The sequence below is a fragment of the Haplochromis burtoni genome, unplaced genomic scaffold (genome assembly GCF_018398535.1).
Source record: "Haplochromis burtoni strain Fernald_Lab_line unplaced genomic scaffold, NCSU_Asbu1 Contig_8, whole genome shotgun sequence".
NCBI classification, from domain to species: Eukaryota; Metazoa; Chordata; class Actinopteri; order Cichliformes; family Cichlidae; genus Haplochromis; species Haplochromis burtoni.
Window position 1 is genome coordinate 640,963 of NW_024582369.1, and position 16,786 is coordinate 657,748.

At 40.8% G+C, this 16,786-nt stretch overlaps 1 protein-coding gene across 3 annotated transcripts in view; it reads left to right on the forward strand.

The window, feature by feature from the left end:
• Positions 1 to 16,786, forward strand: part of grm1a (glutamate receptor, metabotropic 1a) — a 35,401-nt gene that overhangs the window by 206 nt on the left and 18,409 nt on the right. For 2 of the 3 annotated variants that reach the window (XM_042225899.1, XM_005914560.2), the window contains exons 2-3: positions 781 to 1,624; positions 4,255 to 4,504. In XM_042225899.1, coding sequence (XP_042081833.1) covers positions 895 to 1,624; positions 4,255 to 4,504 — 980 coding nt within the window. In that variant the 5' untranslated portion in view covers positions 781 to 894. The remainder of the gene's footprint in view (positions 1 to 780; positions 1,625 to 4,254; positions 4,505 to 16,786) is intronic. The other variant, XM_042225900.1, reaches the window with a different exon arrangement.

Consider the following 16,786-nt stretch of genomic DNA (forward strand, 5'->3'; position numbering starts at 1 on the left):
GGGAAACATGGACTGATTAAAGGTGACAATAAGAACATGTCATGTCATGCTTCCTATTATAAAGGTAACAGCTTAGATTGTTTATTATTATTATTATTATTATTATTATTATTATTATTATTATTATTATTATTATTCATTTAAACCTAGAGGTACCTTAGGCTGCACGACGGATAATAATAATATGTTTATATGTATATCGTCTATCTTGTAGGCTTCCTCGTATTAAACTCACATAGATTCGTATAATAGTTTCTATTGATGAGTCAAATCGTGAAGAATGCGTCTGTGAGGGGATGACGAGTGCAGCCAGTAGTCCCAAAGACGTCCTTGTACCGTGTTTGGAAAGCGCGCTGTCCACGGTCCTGAAATCGGCAGCCTGCCTGATCTTGTGGATGGCTGAGCCAGCATCCGCACAAAATAGCAAGCGATCATTTGCAATGAAAAACACCGTATTGTCTGAGAGGTTTTGAAGTAACGGACTGTCTCCGCACGTGTTAAATAGACGTAGAGGCTTGGCGGACCAGACAGTAGTACTGTTGAACCACTGTTGGCCATAGACCAGCTGGGTGTCCGTTTTGAATGCCTTGCTCAATGGCATCTCGCGTCTGGTGGTTGATAATAGCGGGATAAGGAGGGCTGCCAGCTGTAGGAATGTGAAGCAGGGCGTTGATGTAAAGGAGCATGCGTGCTTAGTCAACTCTTTATACGTAAACGTTTGGCACATCTGTCCTCGTTTCTCCTAGCTTGCACGTCACAGCAGTTTGTCTTGTTTCTTAGCAGGTGTGCGTGGATGCCTCCCAGGTGTCGTGCTCGCAGGTCATGGATGGGATAAGCGTGGAAGTACTGGCAGACAGCAGATGATATGCCTGCACAGTTGGCACGGCTCACGCGATGTGGCGCAACATGGCATGCGTAAAGATGGGTCTCTTAGCTCTCCTGTGTCTCCCCGCGTGTCTCTTTCGGGTTCTCGTGCTCTCCCACAGCAGCAGCATCTATGAGCGGTCGGTGGTCCCACGTGCTGTTTCCCGCTCCGTGGCTCGCATGGACGGAGACGTGATCATCGGCGCGCTCTTCTCTGTCCACCACCAGCCGTCTGCTGAGAAGGTGGCCGAGCGGAAGTGCGGGGACGTGCGCGAGCAGTACGGCATACAGAGGGTCGAGGCCATGTTCCACACTTTGGACCGAATTAACGCCGATCCCAACCTGCTCCCCAACATCAGTCTTGGCTGTGAGATCCGGGACTCCTGCTGGCACTCGTCTGTCGCCCTGGAGCAGAGCATCGAGTTCATCCGGGACTCCCTCATCTCCATCCGGGATGATAAGGACGGGTCCAAATGGTGCATTGACGGTACCCCATCCAACCAGCCACCACCTTCCAAGAAACCTATCGCTGGTGTGATCGGACCTGGATCCAGCTCTGTAGCTATTCAGGTGCAAAACCTGTTGCAGCTTTTCAACATCCCCCAGATTGCCTACTCTGCCACCAGCATCGACCTGAGTGACAAGACTTTGTTCAAGTACTTCCTGAGGGTCGTTCCTTCAGACACTCTTCAGGCTCGGGCCATGCTGGACATTGTCAAGCATTACAACTGGACCTATGTGTCTGCAGTGCACACTGAGGGTGAGAGCCCATTACTGCTTGTCTCTAACACCACCACAACAGTAGAATAATTCACCCCTAGTCTTGCAGCCTATTAGTGGACAACATAGTGAAGCATCACAGCAATGCTGTAATTGATCACAGAGTTTGGAGCTTGACAGTGACACATGTCCAGCTTTTATATAAGATGTTGTGCCAATCCTGGGTGTTTGATTGTCCAAGTGTGAAGGGCTACTACATATATTTTTATATTTATATATAAAAATAGCTTCACGTGTATGTTTTTTTTAAAATTCAAGGTAGCTGATCAACATTTGATTACTATTTTACTTCTCTTTGAATATCACGTTGCACCTTCCTGTCAGTCTCTAGCTTTTTTGGCAAATGCATCCACATCTCTGTATTAAGTGTAGACCCTCATTAGTTTGGAGGGTTGTATTGGCCTCATGTACAGCAAAACATCTCATATACACTAAAACAGAGTTATGGGTGCCTTGCTCGCAAAAAATAAACAAACAAACATGCGCAACTGTGTAAGGTGACTACACATCAGGTCGTCTGATGTTCTTTTTTCTTCATATTGGCATGATGTTACAGTATTGGGATCCAAAGCTGGACTTTCTCATCAGTGTTATTAAAGTCATCATTACAAGTTGAAAAAGTAGAAATCTAGCAGGCCCTTTATTAACATTAAAACTGTAGGTGTTCTTGTGGAAATTTTCAAACTGTTAAGTGTGAAGGGTGAGACTGGACTGAAAAATGACGTTAGTTCTTAAAATTCCTCTCAGTGCATATAAATTAAAATGAATATCATGTCTCACACAGCGGGGCTCACTTTTGTCTCAAGAAGTCTTGCCAGTGCATTATGGAGGAGACGGGAGGTAAAAAGGAGAGACAGGTTGGGAAGACAAAGTAATTACTATGACATGAATTATGTCCATGGGTTTTCATTAAAGTCTTGGTGAACACACAGTCATCTACTGTGTGCCCAAATTATGAGTGACAGGCTACATTACCCAGGATCCCCCCCTGAGGAACTGCATACTCATGGGGAGTGCAAAACATCTTTGGAAAGTCCTATTATAGTCAGGTGTTGCAGATGGGCTTTGACACAGGTTGCTTTCAGATAGATGAAGATAGGGAGCTAGGGAGGTGTAGTACCTGGAGGCACATCTAGGTGGCGTTAGCTGTCTGACCTTCAATATACCTACAGCAGGATCCTGTGGGACTGAAGTCATAATTTAAGAGTGATGAGAGCACAGTCAGGGGAGGGTGAATTTCATTGCGTACAGTTATTATTACAGTAATATACTTTTGCACAATATAAACTTTTAAGACTTAATTAACTGTAGGCATTCTATTTTTTAGTCTATTCAGACTTAATATATTTTGCCATAGGGCGACCTTACTCGACCTTTGAGAAGTCCAGTGTAAATCCACTAATTTGTTTTGAGCTATCTTTATTTATCTCTGAAACTGTGGTCACGACTGTCTTAAGCCCACGAGTTCCTATTCCCTGCCACCTTATTCAAGTTATAATTGCAGCTTGTTGCCAGTAGCAACAGCTAGGGCTGTGAAATTGCATAAATTACCTGTCCCGATTATCATCCGTCTGGTTGCAATGCTCCGAGTGGGTTTTTGGTGGTCATTGTCAAAAGGCCTGTCAACTAATGCACCACCGCCCACCTGTCTCATAGCTGAGATGGAAAGAGTAAAATAATTGGATATCATTATTTCCATTTACCAGTGGAAGAATGAAACGAGGCAATTGAAAATATCATCAAAGGGCTATCGGAAAACCAACACATGGCCACATTGTGTCAGAATAAATGCTTTAGTGTGATGCCTGTGTCAGCTGCTGTCTTCCTCGCTCTGTAAAGCCATGCCATGCACAGAGAGAATACTTTTTCTCCATCACCCATGTTTGGGAGGGAGGGGGGTGGGGGCAGTGAAGCCAATCACACAGCCCAATGTTTACACATTTTTATTTAAAGGTGCTTTTAATTCCCTTTTGATAACAAGCACAATCAAATGCAAGTTCGTGTTCCTGCATGCACAGCTGATTGACTTGTCTGTACAATCCAGGTATCTTGCTAAAGATCCGTTGGCTTCATCCGAAATCCAGCTCTTGACACATTAGTCAAGAAAAGTAGTTCACATGAAAATAGAAGATTTAGGCTCAACAGCTTTGCTGGGCTCTTGATTGGGATAGCATGCTGTTAAGCAAGGACGACGATCTTGGCTTTGATTGCAATCACTAGCCGGCCAACTCTCACACTCATTATCAGTGGATCAGAGCTTCAACTCGGTCAGGGCTTGTTACAGTGAACAACTGGTGGGAAGGGTGGGGGGTGGGGTGCTTTAAACACTTGTTGTCCATCAGCACAATAATTAGAGATGTGTGGTTAAAAGCAATTACTCATATTTAATGATGCCAGTGTGTTATTGCATATAAAAAGGCATGTAATGCAAAACACCAAGATGTGGATTGTATTCCAATCACAGATGAAAGCTTCATCTTTTAAGCTCTCAATGACTGAAAATGGACCCATCATTAAGAAATGGGATTCCAAGACACTGAAGATACATTTTATGGGACGCCATTTAAAATTTCGCTATTCTCACTGTCTCTTTTGTTGTGTCACCTGCAGGAAACTATGGGGAGAGTGGCATGGAGGCTTTCAAGGAGCTGGCCTCTCAAGAAGGCTTGTGCATTGCTCACTCGGACAAGATCTACAGTAACGCAGGGGAGAAACATTACGACCGCCTTTTGAGGAAATTACGGGAGCGACTACCCAAAGCTCGTGTGGTGGTGTGTTTCTGCGAGGGCATGACTGTCCGAGGTCTGCTGATGGCCATGAGGCGGCTCGGGGTTTATGGAGAGTTCCTCCTTGTTGGCAGGTGTGTGGGTATTTTACATTTTTTTGCCTTTTATTGAACAATTTAGAGCCTGCCTTTGGAAGGCTGCGAGATGCTGCGTTGTCCTCCTGATGTGCATGTCGCCAAGGCAACTGAGAAGAATTAGACCACATACCAATAGCACTGAATAGAAATGTTCTCCAACAATGAATAATTGGCATTTCTGTTGCCAAAAAAGCTGCAAACAATGCCTCAAGTCCATACTCTCCGTGTCCATGCTTCATCATATTTGTCTTTATTTTAAGGCAGTAGCAGTCATTTCTTATATTCAAATGTGATTATACATGAAGATCATACGGAATCCACCTTCTTTATAAGAATCAATCCATTTTATTATTACACATCCTCCTCGGATATTCACCCAGTCCTTTCTTTTCCATATTTCTTCTCTTCCTTACTGTCCCTGTCATTTCTGGTGGTGGCTTAGTCACTGGAAAAGGGCAAGTAGAGTTGTCTCACACACTTATAGTGTCACATTACACCATGAAATCATCCTCAAGGAACATTCACAGTTGTCAATAAAAGTCACAGCGTATTTAATGCTAATTTTCAGTTCATTCCTGCAGCATCTTTCACTCTTCATTTCAGAGAAGGAAGAGGTTTTTGGCACTTCTCTATTGTAGACTATTTCAGCCATATGCACAGTACTGTTAATATGTATTTTGATACATATGGCAAAACATATCCACATTACATGTAATATTTTACATATACTGTTAAGTTACTTAAATGGCTAAATGGCTGGCTAAGGAAGCCTGTGCTCACAGAGTCCTTACTGATGATGATTAGACTGCTGAATCCTGAATGAATGCAAATCAAACTCATAAGCCTAGAAAAACAATACAGTACAGTGACTTCCTTCATTTTTGTATGTTCACTTATATCAAAAGGTAGTTCTCACAGAATAAAACCGTTATTGTTCTACACTTACAAAAATGTACGAACCAATTCAACACTGGATGTTAAATGGGTTAATTGCACGTGAAAATCCTTTTGCAGTTAACAGCCATTAGCTCTTTGCGTGTTGCACGCTCTTGTCACAAACTCTGCGACGCACATTTAATCTGGAATCAAAGCTCTGTGCATGAAACATGTTTTAAAGGAGGACTGAAGGTGCATTTCAGTGCTTACCTCACACGTGTCAGTCAGCAGCTGAAGTTTAAAAATCTTGTGTGTTCCGTTATATTTGTTGACATCAGTTAACTGTTCCTCTTAACTAGATTGTGGTTTTCATTACAGAGTAGTGTGTTTAGACAGAATCACTTCCTCTTTATTACCATTGATGTTCAAGTGTTGCATCAGTCTCAACTGAAGCCGATAAGGTGCATTAGCATACGTTTTTTCTGTCGACAAATATAATTATAATAATGCTGTTTATCATACACATATCAATCTAATATAAGTTTTATTTGTGTAGCCAAAGCCTCACCTATCATTGCTTTAGACCCCAGCTGCTTCAATTGAATTGAAACACTGTGTTAGTGGATTTCCATAGACACTGTTTGTTCTGGTGCTGAGAACCACTTTACAAGGGAGGGAAGTTAAAAATATTTAAGACACATTCTATACTTCTGCTGGTCTTGTCATGAGATTTGGACATTTTCCCTTCATTACTTAGCAGTATGTAGAAACCTAAAGAAAAAGGTGACAAGTAGCAGGAGAATGATATGAAGTAAAGCTCTGATTGACTTGCAAATGAATTTGGGGCAAACTGTTGATGGCATTTGCACTCATGTGGTATGATCACTAACCATCTCTATTACAAGTTGTCACCAAGAAAAATGCTTAAACTTTAAACTTTAAGTTGTCTTTAGGTTGTGAATAAAAAACTGCTGTTGCGTTAGATAAAATCTGTCAGTGACTGTTTGCCGAATCGAATTCTCTTGCACACACTTAAAGATTTGCTGGTGTGATTAGAGCATTTGTTTCCTGTCATTGCCCTTAGACGCCTTTCTGACTTCCTGTTCCATGTTTTGCGTCGGTATATGAAGAGAAGACAAGTGGTGCTCTCATCACGAGCATCTCTTTTGATTGAATATGCCATGTTCAATGCACACATGCATATTTAGGTTCATAGCAGAAGATGGCACTCTTTCTTTTTTCACAAGGCTTTTAAATTATCTATTATAATGACACTCTGGGCCGGCTGCATTGCTTCCCATATCTTTACTTTTCTCTTTCCTCCATAGGAGATGGGAAAAGTGTGTCTTTTTTTAGCTTCTGTGAAAGTCTCGATGGGCAGAAGAAATGCTTCTGGGTCAAAGAGAGACAGAGAGAGATGGAGAGAGTGAGGGCCAACACATGCAAAGCCATGTGTGTGAATGAATGAAGCTGGCACACAGGTATTAGCTTATCAAAGAGAAGCTTGTTTTCGTAGTTTATGCTTTCACCTCTGAGGAAGCTTTTACAATTTGCGTGTGCGTCTGTTTATGTTCGTGCTTTATTTGTGTGTGCATGTGTGCGAGTTCTAATAAAAGTGGTAATCTACCACAGAAAGCAAAAAAAGGGCCAGTAAAAAGAAAAGAAAAGAAATAAAGAAGTCCTCTGCACATTTTTAGATGACTTTGCATGCCGTGATCAATTTTTTGGCACTATGCAATATTTGGGAAAGTAGGTCACTTGTAATGAAGAGCTGACAATAACTCAGCGCACTGTTTTAGTCTTACAGCCCCGCATTGTTTGTAGTGGCAGCAGGTAGCTGATTTCAGTGGAAAGAGCCACAAAAAACCCAGTACCAGCACCAAATGGTAGGCAGACAAAGTTAACAAGTGGCTTTTGAACATAACTGAGCACAAAAACATGACAAATGTTGCTCCATGCCTGCTGGCTGTGTAAATAAACATCTCATAATATCAAGTTAAACCTGGTAATATGGTAATAATCTGCTTTCTGCCTTATATACTGAGACACCAGTTCAAGAAGAACCGAACACGATTATTGAGATACATAATTCAATTAATCTATTTGGCGATTACACACTTTACATCCACTCCACACAGCAGAACATAATCCTGGTGATAGAAATTAGGACAGATCTGAGTGACCACGGTGGGAGGAGGTGGACTGAGCGCACAAGAGCGTGAAAACTGTTGAGCTGTGAGATTTAAAGCACGTGGAGTGGTGGCTGATTGGTTCGAAGAAGGTGGACAAAAAGATGATTTGACTAGTGTCAGCATTGGTGTCAACGCTGAGTTCGACAGCATGGGAAAGTGGAAGTAGACCAACGACCGAACACCCAGGAAAGCAGGCAGATATGTGATTGTAATCCTTCCTTATTGAACTTCCTCATTAACTTCATTAACCAGTCAAAAAAGCTTCTCTGTATTACTGCAAAAATGTCCTTCCAATGGTCTACACCAGGGAAGTTCATTCAAGGTCAACTATATAGATGGTAAATGGCCTGTATTTGTATAGCGCTTTTACTAGTCCCCCCAGGGACCCCAAAGCGCTTTACACACCCAGTCATCCACCCATTCACACACTGGTGGAGGCAGCTACAGTTGTAGCCACAGCTGCCCTGGGGCAGACTGACAGAAGCGAGGCTGCCATATCGCGCCATCGGCCCTTCTGGCCAACACCAGTAGGCGGTAGGTGAAGTGTCTTGCCCAAGGACACAACGACCGAGACTGTCCGAGCCGGGGCTCGAACCGGCAACCTTCCGATTACAAGGCGAACTCCCAACTCTTGAGCCATAATCGCCCCAAAAATCACCACAAAATGCTTAATATCAGAAAAGTTAAAACAGGCCATAGCCAGGAATAATATCAGCAACAGTCAGGATGGAATAGGAGCATAATGTTCTTTAAAAATCACACAGGCACACTTGAGGCTTTCACTGCTTTTTTCCACCAAAATAATAAAACTTCCAAATACTGTCCTCATCAGGCCAATCAGTGTACTAATTAAAATGTAAGTGCGAGTAAAAAGCATTACACTTCATCACAATTATCCCATTGTTTTTGTGGTAAGGGTACAACTGAGAATATTTGAGTTTAAAATATGACACCAATTTAACATAGTTGGTGTATTTTTTTAAGGATAATGAAGCAAAATCAGTGAGGCAGATACTGCGGCCAATTTCTTTTGAAGCTTTATGCACGTCCTCATTTCATTTTACTTGGCATTAAAAATAATAAAGGAGCGTAAGTGGTGCACCAGACCTAAATGTTTGCAGTGTTCAAAAGCAGGGAACGCTGCGGTTTTCTTTTCCTTGTCTCGTATTTTACAGTGATCACAGAGCAGCACAGAAGCAGACACAAACACAATACCGCAGTGGCTGCATAAACTACAAGTGGGCATTCGGGGATGTTTGAATCTGAGAGCCTTTGTTGTTCTGTGCAGCTAACCTGCTCTTCAGACGAGGGCCAGGTGTGGCGACGTGCTCGACCCACTTCATCCCTTATCTGCGGTCGCTGCTCTGCATTACTTCCACACTTTACATCCACTCCACTCTCGTATTGTCAGTCAGAGGGCCTCTTGTTTTTCTCTCTCTGTTGTCAATCATGATTTTGCCAATCATTTGCTTCCATTACTTTGTTGCTGCAGGCATATGTTACACAGACACATTGCATAAAGAGACAATATTTATTCCATCCATATATTCTGTCAGGGAGCTGCCGAGGCACAGTGGCAACATAGATTATCTACTTCATTCCAATCAAGAAAACACTGATGTCCATCTTCTTGTTGTGTTTCAAGTACATTTCAAATTTCTTCTCTTCTATTAGGTAATAATATGTTCCGCAGAAGATGAGACAGAGTGAAATATAAAAGCATAAGAGTAAGTGCAGCTTAGTCAGACGTTTATGGAGACACATAAGGGAGGAGAAGAAGAAGAGGTAACAAACTTAAATGTAAGAGGGAACAGGCTTCGTTAGTTTATTATCATAATACTGCAACTGGTCCAGTTTTTTGTTGCTTCTCAATAGTTTGAGTAATTCCTCTCATTTTTGATCTCACAGGGAAAACAGCAGCATCATTTACTCAAATCTATGTTAAACAAAGGACTCCTTAGAGGATGGCAAGTAAATTAACAAAATGACGAATGAATTAATCTAATTTGGACGTATCATTGTACACTGAACCTTTCTATCCAGTCCCATATATTTAAAAGCTCCGGGAAATTCTGATGGAACTGCAAGTCTGCAGCTGAGTCGCTTACACCTCTTGTCTAACTCGAGAACAGGCTCTCTTAACTTTTAATGTGCACAGTGCCCGCTTTCAAAAACACAGAAAAAGTGAAGCATCATGTAATGGAAACTCTCATCAGTACATCTGAAAATGTAGACTTTTATGTAAGCTGTAGTGGTAACTTCCACAATCAAAAACATGATTCTGCACCCTCAATAAACATGAAGTCATAACTTTTATTAAACGCACCTGAAAAACATCAAATCAAAGTTTAATTTATTTAAAAACTCATCAAGGAAAATGTGCTTGGTATGGTCGGAATGGATATCAAAGCAAGCAAATTTGATTTGACCAAGTTGTATTATGTAACGTTTTACATTGTCCATACATAACAAAATTACATGGAAAATATACATTTAATTAAATTAGTTAGTCAGGAATTTGCTGTAAAAATACTGGAAATTGCTTTTTGACAATAGAGCTGAATTAAGTAGGATTACAAAGGCATAACAGGGGAAAACGGGGGAAATATTAGAAGTAAAATAATTGAGTAAGGGATTAAAGTTAATATATTCAAAATAAAGTTGAAGTACCAATTTCAGAGTAATATCTAATTACAGAATAAAGATGACATTCCTTTATAAAAAGCCTTGTGCTGGTGGGTTCATCATATTTTATACTTTAAAACTGCTTTTATTAACAAGCAAATTGCTTCTTTTTCAGGACATTAGTGGCCTGAGTGGCCTCATCGATGTTTAAATCTTTGTGTAGTACAGGCTAGGTTGCATCATAATGCACAATAGGACACTTGTTCAAGTTGTTTAGCCGTGAAGGTGTAGAGTTTAGGTAGGTGAGGCATCTGGGATGAAGGCGTTGCCTCGACACATAGATTAGTCCAATAAACTGCAGCCATGTAACACTGACTTCACTGGTTTTAGCGTCTGCGTTTTGCAAACTGAAGCTGACTTCACTTTATTCTTTAGAAAGCATGCCAGCCTTGATCTTAAAGGTGGATTTTACTCTCACAAGTACAACGTTTTTCCTCAAATTTCAACTTTATTCTCAAAATGTGACAAGTTGAAAAAGGCATCCTCGTCTTTTTCAGATACTGCTACAGTTTACACAGAGCGATATATAATATATTGAGTTATATTTTACAGTCGGATCAGCATAATGGCAGCCAAACAGCTGACAGTATTCTACTGTAAAGCTTATATTCCGTATAACACAGCAGCATGTTTCGCAGTATTTGTTGCAGATTGCAGATGTGACAGAAATGCATCATTAACGAATCTGACAGTGTAGTGAGCGTGTGTGTGTTTGTGTGCCGTGTGTGTTTAACTGAGGGCTCCTCGGGGCCAACACCATTAGACTCTCTCACAGTCTCAGGAAACCTCTGAATCTGGAATGTTAATTTCAGTTCAGCTCTGTCTGCTGAGCTGTAGTTCCTGAAATGTTCGAAAGCTGGATGCACATTTACTGTACGGTGTCATTATCGTTGCCTCTAAAGTCTCTTCCCCAGTAGTCCTACCGTGCTTGGTTTCTGAATGGCAGCATGGAGCGCATCCACCTACTCATTTGCTTGCCTGCTTGCTCTCTTGCAATTAGCATCATTCGTTTTCTCTCTCCCGCTAATGCTGCTTGAATGCTGTTATTACTAAACATCATTTGCATAAGCTGCTTTTCCACATGTAACGCTCATTTCTGTCCCTGTCTTACAAACACAGTTTCGGTCCGGGTCCCATTTTGACTGCTCAGTTCTTGTTTGTGTTTTATTCCTGACAAAATGGACACTGACACAGGAATGCGGATGTTCTGCCTCTGTAATAGCTTGGCACCGGTCATTAACGCAGTATGACTGCATCTTTTGAGACGGCACTGAGGTGCGAAGAAAGCTGCAAGCCCGTATTGTGTGCGTCACATGCATTTCTGCATTTGCCTGTCCTGTTCCATTTTAAGGGGACGCTGAGCTGGAATAAATGAAATGTTTAAGGCAGGAATGAGAGACAGAGAGACTGAGAGAGAGGGGTTGTGGTGGGACACATTTAAAGTGTTTTTTCCATCATCTCTAAGGCTCTCATCTCCTCCACATCTCAGGAAGGAAAGCGTGGAGGATGTGGAATTTTGCCTATTGACTTCTTCTTGCGAGTAATTTGGCAAATTGCAGGGTTTCAGCGAAGAGCGATGTTATCTCTGGCAATATAGCACTGAAAACACCGCCAAAATAAACGGGTATATTTGCCATCCAGAACTGTAGATCCAGAAAGGGTTAGGGCTAAATTTCTGATTTATTCTGCTTGGGTGTAACCCATAGTAGCTCTCACTGAGTCAAATCTTTAAAAAAAATATGTTTAAGGTAAAGGAAACTCTTTGGATATCAAGTTTAAGGAGTTAAAATCTTTTTTTCCAATTTGGTGATGGTTTCAAACTGAAATCCAACACTTCAGAAGAGTGCGTTTCATGTACTGCATTCGTGTTTTCGCCATCTTAGATTCTCCTCTTTATTGGTGATGTGCTTCATGTTTGCTTTCAAGCAACGGCTTCCTTTTGTTAGACTTCCAGTTTCCAGCAAAGTCATGACTGATGAATCAGTTCTGAATGCAAAGATTCGAGATAGAGAGAGAAGGTGTGGAAGGCAACGCGAGGCCTGGGAGAGAAACCTCCTTCTCACATTATCCTCAGTCTGTGACGTGACCCTCTATTTTCTGACCCCCCTGCTCTAAGGAAAGTTTAGAGTTTCATGAATTAAGGGCAGTATGTTTGTTTGTTAGGAGAACGGGGCTTACAGTACCGCTGGAACAAAAGGCTCGTGTGCTGCTTGTGCTGCAGTCGCCATGGAGATTTTGTTTGGCCTCGAGATGGAGTTGGTATGATCGTCTCGCTGCAGATCTGTCACTCAGTCTGTCAGCGGGGGCTCCACAGAATACAGCACAATAGTCCCTTCTCAGAAAATATGGCTGACATCTGAAAAATTCATCCCAGCAACAACAGTAACAAAGATGGTAATTATAAGATAAGAAAACATTGGCGATGATCATTCAGTAATGGAGCCTGGCTCGCGAACACTTGTGGCTCCGAAAGTATATTCAAGTTGAGTCAGAATTCACGATTACATCTGTTTGTGTTCCACTGTGCAAGGGAGCACAATGAGCTCCATTTGAATATTTATAACACGCCTCTGATGTTAATTGAAAGCAGCCACACTTTGTCAAGGACATCTCCCTCTCTGCAATTGAAGCCCGGTGCTCCCAAAGTGCACAGCGACGGGTGAATGACATTGGAGCGATCAAAAATAGCACTCGGGCTTTGCATCTGGACACAGTTGTCAGATCCAGATTAGTAGAAGCTGAGAAGCTTTCTGCTGCAGACAGCTAACAGTGGACCAACAGAGTAGCGAAAGATGCTACAGAAAATCTGAACCTCCACTCAAAACATCACAGAAAAAAGAAAAGCAATCAATAGCAATGTTTTTTACAACGTTTTGCAATTTAAATAGCAAACATTGTTTTTCCAGCCTTTTAGAATCGCTGCCAGTCGGACTGCCTCAAGTGTTGGACGGTTTCTCAGATGAAATAAGCGACTGGAATTCATCATCCTGGGCTCTGAGTTATTCTCACGTAACGCCGCATAGTGCTCGCCCCAACCCCGGCTGGGTAAAGCAGCGGGCTGAGTAAAAGGAGAGGCAGTGAATTGAAAAAAGAGTAGAAGAAAAAAAAGTCTTTTACCTAAAAGGCCTTTGGCAAATGGATCCAGACCTACCTCGCTGGCTTAGTTTCCCATAACCTATAAATATTTATTACTTTTACAGTATTTCTTTTCTCATGGGCAGTTAATATGGTACAAAACCATCCCCATAAAATAGTGTATTATGTAAATAAATATTACGTAAGGCTACAGTTTGTCTTTAGGAGAGAATGAGGCTTTTTGCCCTTTCTGTTAACATTTAAAGCAAAAATATTGCATTATTAGATTTTTGGGGTACATGTGGCATCATGATAGTTTTCTAACATGTTACTTGTACAGTTGTACAAGAAAAATCTCAAACTTACACCATCCATCCATCCATCCATCCAGTCGCTTCCGCTTATCCTTTTCAGGGTCGCAGGGGGTGCCGGAGCCTATCCCAGCTTTCATAGGGCGAGAGGTGGGGTACACCCTGGACAGGTCGCCAGTCTGTCGCAGGGCTAACACACAGGGACAGACAACCATTCGCACTCACATTCACTCCCACATTTACACCTATGGGCAATTTGGATTAATCAATTAACCTATTCCCACAAACTGCATGTCTTTGGACGGTGGGAGGAAGCCCAAGTAAGTCAAACATACACCTTAATCAAAATGATACTGGTTAATAAGTCCTATAGTTATATAGTAATAATGTAACAAAATATGCTGAGAATGGAAAGAAAAACATCTAAAAGAGCATTCTCCTCGCACTTTAATAGAAATTCTGCATTAACTTTATCAAGTATTCATAAAATATCATTGAGATTTTTGTGATGAGATTTTTTTATTGAACTGACGTCTCTTGGCAGTAAAAAGCAAACGCTATTTTTTCCCAGCAGTGTTTCCTGTCATTGTGGAGGACAGTGATCTCCCAACTCAAACTGGAGCATGATGAATAAATAAAAGCAGCCTGGATAGGCTTTAAAGGCTTCCCAGCAAACCCAGGGCCTCTGCGTCTCGCTGTTATGCCGCCAAGTAGCTAACAAGCCACCACTTCTGTTTTAACTCAGAAGAACGCAGATTGAGAGAAATAAGAGAAAATGAGGAGAATGGAAGAGCGGGGAGACAGAATTTGGTAGACAGAGGATTAGTGCTTAGCTGAGAAGACCAGCGTTGGTGTGATGAGATCTTCATCCGCCTGAACAGTTTCAAATTAATTAAGAGTGTTGTGGGATCGGGATGAAGATGGAGAACTGAGACCTGAAAAAAAAACAAAGATAGCAGCATTGAAAATGTATAAAACATTTACTTAAATACTGCTCTTAAGAAAATATATGAGACTCTTTTTTTATTTATTGGAATATTTAAATTCATTATGTTTTGACTCAGTGTGTTCACTACTTTCCTACAAGTCATATGTTCACCTTATAACATGTGATGCTTGTGTTTTTATTCAGGTGAGGTTTGTAATAGAAATGCTGTACTATGCTATCAGTCACCATAACAAAAGTCCTTGTAAGGATAATAAGCTGCTGGGTTATTTGTAACATCTCTGCATGCGTTTTTATGGTATGGTGCGGAGGTATGTTACGAGCCTGTATGTCCATCGGCTTGGTTGTCCTTGAGTTTAGAAATTGTAAAGAGTTTCATGAATAGCTGTTATTTACAGGCTGAGGCGCTTGGGTGCAGTTTATTTCATCAGTTTTCATTTCATTTAGGGGTCTTGAGGTTTTTGGTTGCAGTTGTAGTATACTGCAGTATATACTAGTTCTCCAGTAAGTTCTCCTGAAGGGCTTTTAAAGTTGTTGTTTTTTTGGGATGTTGACTTCTTTATGACTTCAAAATGCTTTGAATGTCCTTCAAGAAGCCTGAAGTACAAATCCTGAAAGCTATTCAAAGAAATGACAAGAACGTTTGCCTAGGAGAGTTCAGGCTGTGCTGAAGAACAAAGGTGGTCATACCAACTACTTACTCACAAGCTCGTTAAAATTAGCTAAATATGAAAAAGTATATTTTTGCCTTTCCGTGTTTTTCTGATTCAATACAACTTTGTACCCATTTCCCATTTTCAAACCAAAAGAAATGAGGCATTGTAATTACACTATTTCCAATGCTAAGCACAACAATTGCATTCACTTGTATGTAGATCACTAAATTTAACTGGAGAATGTGCAAAAAGATAAATGACACCAAAATAAGATATAAAAGAGAAACAGTATGAGGTTTAAACCTTGAAAGGGAGAACTTTTGTCCATCATCCTCTGCTACACCCTAAAGGGCTATTAGGGTGGAGAAATTAGGGTTAGTGTAAGGCAAGCATTTAGATTAGCTTGGAAATGCAATATGCCCATAAACACAAATGTTCAAACATGTGGGTTTAACATGACGATGAAACATTAAAAAGACAATTTTATTGACTTTTATTACTTTTAGAACAAATAAACGTTGGCATTTTAAATTTGTGTGAAGCAGACAGATTAAAAGTTTTTTTTCCTATTAACTAACTGAACTTTTTGTACAGAGCAATTAGGAAACTCTTGACTCCCCTATCCCCCCTTCTTCTTTTTAAAGTAACTCTTCTCATTCATCCTCCAGGGGAAACAGTGCATGTGATTAAATCTCTGCCCTGCCAATTAATTCATGCCTTCATAAATATACAAATGTGCTATCAAACTGGAACTAGATCATCCGGCAGAGCGAACGGAGCTCTCGGTCTGCTCTCTGTTGTGTACACTTCTATTAATTATACAGCTGTCGACACACTGTGCTCCTCTAAACAATGCCACACATCATCGAGCCTTAGTATGTTATCAAAATGCGCTCGTCTTAATGCTAAGCATATGCCGTTGAAGGGATAGCAGCTTGCTGACTTTACTCGCCGAGATAAATACTGACTTAGATTTATTAGATTTCAGTAGATTTTTTGGGGAAAGTATGGAATAAAGGGGAAGTGAAATTTTATTATTTTATTCTAAAAGCTTTTATTGATCTGTGAATGTAGACATACACTCATGGACCACACGATAGAGTGGTGTTTATCAAGTCCTGCCTATAAGATGAGCATCAGTGTAATCTTATATCACTATAACACTGTAAAACCTCTAAGCATCTTAATCTTAGATCCTACAGCTTTTTTCAAATCATTATCTCGATTTGTTTCGAGTCTGGCTTCCTGTCAGATTTGGAATTTAGTTCCAAATTCTTTTAATTACTTTTACATAACATCATAACTGATCCAATATAGAAAATCGGCAGCTTATTTTGCCATAATCACTGACTTTGAACTCAAATATTAAGCCCAGTGCCTTCCCAGTTTGTTCTAATTCTTTAACAAATCATGGATGTGGATTAATATTTCTTGGACAGGTTTCCGGTGGCTGCTTTGTAAAGAGACAAAAAGAGATACATGAATAAAGACTCACATCATAACTGCTTAATATCACCATAATGCTATTTACAATGTTG